The sequence below is a fragment of the Garra rufa genome, chromosome 10 (assembly GCF_049309525.1).
Source record: "Garra rufa chromosome 10, GarRuf1.0, whole genome shotgun sequence".
NCBI classification, from domain to species: domain Eukaryota; kingdom Metazoa; phylum Chordata; class Actinopteri; order Cypriniformes; family Cyprinidae; genus Garra; species Garra rufa.
The window spans coordinates 47505349-47514670 of NC_133370.1; the positions used below are offsets into that span (position 1 = coordinate 47505349).

Consider the following 9322-nt stretch of genomic DNA (forward strand, 5'->3'; position numbering starts at 1 on the left):
CAAAAACGCACTTAATTTTGACTTTTTTTTCTGAAAATAAGACAATAGTTGTTACTCATCTAGAAAATCCTTCTTGATTTAAGACTTTTTTGATATTTTGGCTGGAAACAAGGCAAAAAATCTAAGTAAGAAAAGCATTTTTTGTAGTGAAAAGTCAGCATCATGGAAACATCCAAACATGAGTTGCTGTTTCCCACTCACATTCTTCAAAATATCTACTTTTGTGTTCAACAGAAAAGCGCAAATTCATCCTGGTTTGGAGTGTGAATAAATTAAACAATTAAGTTGACAGAATTTTCATTTTTGGGTGAACTATGCATTTCCAACTCCAAGAACTGATGGCAAAGTAAGACATATATACTAGTAACAAAAAATTTCAGTAGTCAAAAACTGCTAAATAATCAAGATTTTTAGTTTTTCAAAACATAGTACGGATAATATCTTAAAAAAAGGCTGAGATTTAGATTATTGCCACAAAGATTACACTCATGTTTAAGTTGGTCATGCAAATCGCTGCATCACTTTCAGAAAAAAAGGTACAGTCAAACCAAAATTTATTCAGACACCTTTAACATTTCTCACATTATCAGTGTTTATTTGCTATAGTTTAGAAAATGGTAATAAAATATGACAAATAATCAAGAGTTAATTCATCTTGATAATGTCAGATAACTTTGATAGAAAGGTATGTAACAAAATATGGTCAGGTCAAAGTGTCAAACCCAATTTTTGGTCCCAAATTCCCAAATCAGTTTCACTGGTAGTCCACTGCATAAACATTTCTTGGGTATAATATGTCAAAGTTTACTTCATTTTGCTATCATAAATGAACTACGGTGTCCTGCACCCACAAGTAAAAAAATATCAAAAATTATATCTGGTGTCTGAATAATTTTTGGCTCGACTGTACCCATTTAGATACTATTATGTGCACATCAGGTATTAATATGTTATATTTAATCACTTTAAGGTACTAAAACACACCTATATTGGTAAACAATGTACAAAAGTGTCCTCTTTAAAAAGTAACAGCCACAATGACAGCTTTTGTACCGTTTTTTTCTGAAAGTGAAAAAAGTGAAAGTGACTTTTCTAGCTTCTAGCAATACAATTAGTCTCTTTGTGTCCTTTTTTGCACACAAAACCGTGCATTGTGACAATTATGTAGTCTTGACAACATTACGGGTTGTAGATCATTAGATAAACCTCATCTTGCTGTTGCTATGAAACTATACAACGGGTTGACAACTCATTATTTCGATTGTTTTGTTTTCATTAGATAGCTGGATTGTTTTTTATATTCATTTATATTTGCAATGAATGACTCATACATAAGGTTAGCTTTGAATAGACTTCCGTGCAAGAGAAGAGCAGGTGTGCTGTTTTGTGGCACAGAGACAGACCTTTTTCTGGTTGATCCATGCGGTTGCATCCTGGAAGCTCTTGTTAGGATCCTCCCATGAGGCAACGGCAACTTCTGACCCAACGAGCCGAGTAGCTCCACCTCCACCAACGCCGCCGACGGATCTCCGGAGAGTGGTGCCTGTGATGGAGCTTCGAATATCTGAGTAAAAGGCGTGGCATTCTTCCAGACTGAAAGACAGAACGAGGATTAGACACTTTGCTTTCGATCTTTTATTACTGGCGTGTTTGTTCAACAACTGCCCTTTTATGTCCCATTAGTTGATTTGGATTAAAACTCGAGATTTCAACTTTTATTATCATCGACAGTAGTTAAAGCAGAAGTGATTTTTTTAGACTAATTTCAATCCACCGAGATAAAATTTTTTAAATATTGTGTACTTGATTTTCAAATAGACAATCGTGTCAGTGACCTGCATGCTTGAGATATATTATGAGACGTATAAAAAAAGCATTTTTTAAATTGTGCAATATTTCCAATTTATATATATTTTTAAATTTGTGCAAAAAAAATTAAAATATTAGCTGTGAAATTAGCTTTCCCTTGTGAAAAAAGTGCATTAATGTGCACTAGCACTAGTGTTGTTATTTTTTTCATTTTTATTAGTTTTTGTTTTTAATCTGAATTGTTTTTATACATTTTTATTTCAGTTTTAGTTTTACATTTTTACTCGATCAAGTTAAAAAAGTAAACAAAAATAAGAAATGCTGCCTTCTCAACTACCTGAAATCAAAAAATATATTTTATTTTAAAGTTAAATGCATTTTTACTTATTAATTCAATTTGTTTTAGTTAAATATAATAACTTTGATTTACTGTGTTTGTACCTGCTGACTTCTAAAAAGTGATTTTTGTAATCACTTTTTACTTTAAAGTACATTTTAAATCATTACGTCATTGTTTGCTGTGCTTTAAAGTACACTTATTTTGATTTGTTGACTAACATACTAAAGCACATGTAACATAATTATAATTTTAACTGTTTTTTAATGTACTGAATTGCAGTGATGGACAGTATTTCAAATACAAAATACTATTTTAAATTGAAATACATTTTGCTTTTAAATACATTTAATATTAGTATTTTTGTATTTTCGAAATACAAAATACTAAGATTAAATGTATTTAAATACAAACTAATATTTTGTATTACTTTTCATACCCATCCCTGCTTAATTACAACTTTATCATTACAAATGTGTAATTACACATGAGAAAGTTGATTATCTAAAACTCCACAATGCAGTTGAAGAAACACCCATTGCTGCTGAACAAATTTCACAATACATTTCTAGTTATTGACATTTTACTCATAGTGGGCAGGGCTGCTAAAGCGTGCATTATGTGACGGCAGCTTCCACTTATTCATGTGAAAACACACATTCACACACTGCAGGTACCTTCGAAGGACCATTTCATTGGATTGACCGGCATTGCGTAAATCCATGCCATATTTACTCATCTGCTCCATTATAGCCATTGCTGCATTCATGTTTTTGTCCACTTCGGCTGCTGGTCCCATCTGCAAAAAGATGACAGAGAAAAAAGTTAGGATCATGTGGAAAGCGGTGCATAAATCTTTGTCAAAGTGTTTGTAAACAGCACTTACAGTCTCTAGGATGTTCTGTGCTCGATTCAGGTAACCCATACAGTCTTGGTAAAGCATCTGAGCTCTTTTTTGAACAGAAATGGATGACACGCTAAAAAAAAAAAAAAAAGGCAAAATAAATAAATTAAAATACAATAGAATTGTTCAATTTTAACAGAGCATTATTTAAGCAGAGCAAATAGTTTTTTAATGTTTTGCTAAATAGATTTAACTGTGATTCACTTAAAAGACAGATACAGATTCTCAAATGGGAATAGTAATTGGCGTGTTGTGTTTAAAAACAAACAAGCCAGGCTACTTTATGAACTGCACTGCAAAAAATGCTTTTCTTACTTACTTTACTTACTAAATTCTTAAATCAAGAAGGATTTTCAAGACGAGTAAAATTTGTCTTGTTTTACGAAAAAAACAAGTCCAAATTAAGCACATTTTTTTTTGCTTGAAACAAGCTAAATAATCTGCCAATGGTGTAAGAAAAAGAATCGTGTTTTCTGTTTGAAATAAGATTTTTTTTTGCCTACCCCATTGGCAGATTATTTTGCTTGTTCTAAGCAAAAACTTAATTTTGCCTTATTTTTATTCCTGTTTTTTACTCGTCTAGAAAATCCTTCTTGATTTAGGAACTTTTTTGCAGTGTACATCATGTACCAAACCATTACAATGCATGCATTGACATCCAAAGTCGCACAACATAATAGCATTTTCTGATGTGTGACCACGTAACAAAAATGCACAATACATTCAAAGTCCATATGCACAACTGTCACATTTGCCACTGGCAATATAAAACATAGATGTAGACTCTTTCATTTTAAGTATCGACTTTCTTTCAGATGTTTTACTAAATGTAACCAAAAATAACAATTGTTGACATACAGTAAGTACACTGCAAAAAATGCTTTTCATACTTAGACTTTTTGTCTTGTTTCCAGCCAAAAATTCTTAAATCAAGAAGGATTTTCAAGACAAGTAAAAATTATTATCTTGTTTTCAGAAAAAAAGAAGTTAAAATTAAGTGAGTTTAAGTTTTTGCTTAAAACAACCATAATAATCTGCCAATGGGGTCTGTCAAGCAGAAAACTAGATTATTTTGCTTACCCCATTGGCAGTTTATTTGCTTGTTTTAAGCAGAAACTCACTTAATTTTAACTTTAACAAGATAATTTTTACTTGTCTTGATTTAAGAATTTTTAGATATTTTGGCTGGAAAAGTAAGAAAAGCATTTTTGTAGTGTAACCGTAGAGAGTTATTGAATGGACTGACATGCATAGTTCAGATAAGATAATTTCCCCTAATTTTATTGCAGACTTGCTGAATAAAAATAAAAACTTGATAATTTATTAATGGAAACTTACCTCTGTCCTCCTCCTCCTCCTCCTCCGCCTCCTCCAAGTGAGTTTCTGGAGAAAGTGTGTACGGTGGTCTGCGCATAGCCATCATTGAAGTCCGACTGGTATCCATTTCCACTCATGTAGAACCCTGCTCCGTCATTCCTGGGTAAACTGTAGCCCACGGTGGTCAGATCAGGCCGGGAGTTGGATCTGCGGCCGATCTGGTGGAGCCTGGTCTGAGATCCGGACAAACTCATCTCTGTAGCGGACCGCAGCACCAATTCAGTGACCAGTCTCAATCAAAGAACCCAAAGGAAAGTTATAAAAGTCCTCCTGTTCTCCTCTGCTCTTGTTGCGCGTCTTTGCTTGTCGGTAACTGCGCAGATACTGGTCACTGTGCTCTGGATAGTTCCGGTTTTGCAGTTAGACCACACCTGCACATTCTCACTGCCTCGTCCGTCCGCCTAAGGAGAGTGTTCCCATAAGGTGCGGCTCTTGAGGCGCGATATCAGTCATCGACACTTTCCCACGGAATTCTTTCATACGGTCAAATAAGTTTTTTTTTTTTTTTTTTTTTCACTACTTGAACTTCAGCCAACAAGCTGCATATGCATTCCATCAAAAGCTGAGGACTTCCTGTGATTTTTTTCTGTTGTTGTCACTAAATTAGAAGAACTAAATACAAAATATATTTTACTAAATAATACATTTTTGTCCCTACTTGAAGCACACCTACTTGCTTTTCTTACTTAGATTTTTTTGTCTTGTTTCCAGCCAAAACATCTAAAAAATCTTGAATCAGGAAGGAATTTCTAGACAAGTAAAAATTATTATCTTGTTTTTAGTAAAAAGAAATCAAAATTAGGTGAGTTTTTGCTTAAAACAAGCAAAATAATCTGCCAATGGGGTAAGAAAAAAAATCTTATTTCAAGCAGACAACTAGATTATTTTGTTTTACCCCATTGGCAGATTATTTTGCTTGTTTTAAGCAAAAACTCACCTAATTTTGACTTCTTTTTACTAAAAACAAGACAAATTTTTACTTGTCTAGAAAATCCTTCCTGATTCAAGAATTTTTAGATATTTTGGCTGGAAACAAGACAAAAAATCTAAGTAAGAAAAGCATTTTTTGCAGAGCAAGCACTATCAAGCATTCTCAGAAATGAAAACTTTTTTTTACATTGTTGTTTATTAATTACAATTGAAGTCAAAAGTCGACATACACCTTGCTGAATCTGCAAAATGTTAATTATTTTACTAAAATAAGAGGGATCAAAAAAAATGCATGTTATTTTTTAGTTAGTACTGACCTGAATAAGATATTTCACACAAAAGACATTTACATATAGTCCACAAGGGAAAATACTTTATAAATAATTTATTAAAATGTGATAGTTGTTCATGAGATCCTTGTTTGTCCTGAACACTTAAATCCTTCAGGTCCCACACATTCTTTGGTTTTTGTGTGTTTGAACCCTTTCCAACAATGACTGATTAATTTTGAGATCTATCTTTTCACACTGAGGACAAATGAGGGACTCATATGCAACTGTTACAGAAGGTTCAAACGCTCACTGATGCTTCAGAAGGAAATATGATAAATTAAGAGTTGGGGGTGAAAACTTTTGGAATTTAAAAATCAGGGTAAATGTAACTTATTTTGTCTTCTGGGAAACATCTTTTGTAGCTTCTGAAGGGCGGTGCTAAATGAAAAAATATAATACTTAGGCAAAATAAGAAAAATGTACACATCTTCATTCTGTTCAAAAGTTTTAACCCCTGTGTTTCCTTCTGGACCATCAGTGAGCATTTGAACCTTCTGTAATAGTTGCATATGAGTCCCTCAGTTGTCCTCAGTGTCAAAAGATGGATCTCAAAATCATACAGTCATTGTTGGGAGGGGTTCAAATACACAAAAATGCTGGCAAACCAAAGAATTTGTGGGACCTGAAGGACTTTACTAAAAAGCAGTGGGCAGTTTAACTGTTCACGACAAACAAGGGACTTATGAACAACTATCACTAAACAAAAAACAAAAAACCACAGCTGTGGATCATTCCAGTAACACACGGTATTAAGAATCAAGTTTATGTAAACTTTTGAACAGGGTCATTTTTATAACTTCAATTATTATTTTCTCTTGTGGACTAAACGTAAACATCTTTTATGTGAAATATCTTATTCAGGTCAGTACTAAATAAAAAATAACATGCATTTTGTATGATCCCTCTTATTTTGCTAAACTAATTAACATTTTGAACATTCTGCAAGGTGAATGTAAACTTTTGGCTTCAACTGTATATGTTTATTTTTGATTAATTGGTTTCAAAAGCTAAAGATTGCAAATATATTTTATTTACTTATACAATTTTATAGTAAAATTGTATCAATCAATTACACGTGATTGCAGGGAATCAGAAAAAAACATAAAGCACACCCCGTCTGACTCAAATGCACAGACTCTATCTGCGGAGGACTTTCCTCTGTGTGCGTGTTGTCCACAGGAGAGTGACACACCCACCTCACCCAGCCTCACACACCCTTCACAGTGATTACAGGGAGGTTCTTGACAGGTTAACTTGGAAAAAAGTGTAGTATGGTGGTAGTACAAAAAGTTTGTAATTGTCCATTAGCCTGTTTGACAAGTCAAAAGCACTACGCATAATGCCATATCACATTAATTTACCATTTAGTGTGGGAAAGTTAGGAAGAGATTTTAAATCTAATAGATTCAAAATGAGTCATAAAATGATTCCATATCTCAGCGTTTAAAACTATAATTATTCAAATCAGATTTTATTGCAACATAGCATGTGCGCGATACTACGTGCCAACTTGCGCAGTTAGAGTTTTTAGCATTCTAGCCATGATTTTGATTTTGCAACACAGCAAGGCTTTTGCACAAGCTTATCTCAACCAACCAGTTTAGTTTTATTTTTTCACACCTGCTCATCAGGTGCAAACTTAAAAAAGCTGGAGATCTGAAATTTAAAATCTTGTTTCAAATCCTCAACACTCAACTAATGTAAAGTTTACAGTTGAAACAGTTAAATCAATCCAACCTCTGAAGGTCTAGCCCTTATAATTTTGCTTATAACCGGTTAATCATTAGCAAAAAAAAAAAAAAAAAGCCTCTAGTTTTTTTTTTGTTTGTTTTTTGTTTTTTTAATAGAAATGACCAACTTAGTCTTGCTCACACCTTAAAATAAAGTAATTTTGTAATATTGTGAGTTGTTTTCTTGTGAATGCATGTCATGCTTAAAGTTAATTTAATATAATTTTTGGCATGGCTTCTGCTCCAGGCAAGATTAGCGAAATATAAGAATGTTATCTGTCTTGTATTTCTCTGATTTAGGTCCTACTTAGGGGACAAGGACAACTATGTGACATTGTGTACACTCCTCAAGGCGTCATGTAAAATGATGGTGTCCCCCAGGGCTCACTACTGGGCCCATTATTATTTAACCCATTTCAGCTATCTTGTGCAGTTGATCAGTATGTTGGTGTGCACAGACAGCATGAATGTGTGCATTTAAGTGAACTTTCTGCAACTAAATAAAGATAAGACAGAGAGCCCAGAGAGATAAGTAATATTTCTTATTACTTTGCTTTCTGTGCAAACCACCTTGAAAAAGTGCTATGTAAATACGTCTCTTCCAAATTAGTTTTACATTTTCCGAGTGCATTTTAAATCCTTTTTGAGAGAACGACATTGTGCGCATATTTTTTTGTGGCTGATTGCCGTCTGTGGCTGGGAACACTGTGTCTCTCTTAATCTTGTTTAACCAGAGTGGCACACACCTACAGACACACCAGTCAAGCCCTTAATAATTTTCCGAATTCATTTCTTTCAGTACAGTTAATTGTTACACTTCTAGAAAGAGCCTATGCATGAACAAACTTGCCTAAGTTATAAAATGTAGCGACTGAAAGACTGCCACACTTGAAAAGCATGACTAAACAAGAAAAGAACATCGCCCAAGCCTAAGATACCACACTTTACCTGATCAGGATATGACAAACAGTCAATATTAATAAAATATCTAAACACAAGACTAAAACACTCTATCTGCATATGTATATTTGTATGTGTGGGACTGGAAACTGGAAAACATACATACTGTTTAACTCTCTTTAAAATAGGAAATATTTTTATTATTATTTTGATTTGTTTAGTTTTTTTTTTTTTTTTTTTTTTAAGGGGTACTAGTGACAGTTCTGACCCTGCTTTTTATGATTTTGACAGTCTGTTTTTATTTTTCATTTAGCAAAAAATAACAAACTGGTTAAATATAGGCCTATTGTAATCTCAGAGGTTGTATTATTGTGTCTATTTTGTTTCTCTTTCTCTTTCTCTCTGTCTCATATACTGCTCACATGTCCTACACTCTCAGAAATAAAGGTGCAAAAGCTTTTCAAAAGGTACATTTTGGACGTATTAGGTATACTCTTTAGGACAAACATGTACCTTTTAAACAGGTACTGGCCCAGTGACAGCGTTTGTACCTTTATTTCTGAGAGTGTACACTAATGTGTGCATTGGTTAGCTATCAAGAATCTCGTCTTTAATATGCTGAGGAGTTGGAAAGTGGTTGTTGTTGAAAGTTTTGTTGATAATGGTGAAATAATAAAGTTCATGCATTTGTAAACAGTTTTTTTGTGTGTGTGGCTGGGTGTTTGCCCATTGTTGTAATTATTGTAGTTAATGTAAATATACTGTGACTCACCACTGAAGCTAGTGCTTGGGTGACAATTATTTTTTATATCATTATTATTATTATTATTATTATTTGGTTTCCTTAATGCGTTGCTGTTAGAGAACACTCTTAAAAATAAAGGTGCTTCTTCACAGCGATGCCATCGAAGAACCATTTAGTCAAAAGTACTTTAAAGAACCATCTCTTTCTTACTTTTTTATAACCTGAAGAACCTTTTTTCGCCACAAAGAACATTTTATG

At 33.4% G+C, this 9322-nt stretch overlaps 1 protein-coding gene across 2 annotated transcripts in view; it reads right to left on the bottom strand.

Annotated features, from left to right (window-relative positions):
* The window catches only part of LOC141344955 (desmoplakin-A-like), a 36839-nt gene extending 32099 nt beyond the window's left edge, over positions 1 to 4740 (bottom strand). For both annotated transcript variants that reach the window (XM_073849858.1, XM_073849857.1), the window contains exons 1-4: positions 4389 to 4740; positions 3033 to 3123; positions 2824 to 2945; positions 1404 to 1593 (exon numbers count right to left, since the gene is read on the bottom strand). In XM_073849858.1, the coding sequence (XP_073705959.1) occupies positions 1404 to 1593; positions 2824 to 2945; positions 3033 to 3123; positions 4389 to 4621 (636 nt within the window). In that variant the 5' untranslated portion in view covers positions 4622 to 4740. The remainder of the gene's footprint in view (positions 1 to 1403; positions 1594 to 2823; positions 2946 to 3032; positions 3124 to 4388) is intronic.
* Positions 4741 to 9322: the final 4582 nt, after the last annotated feature.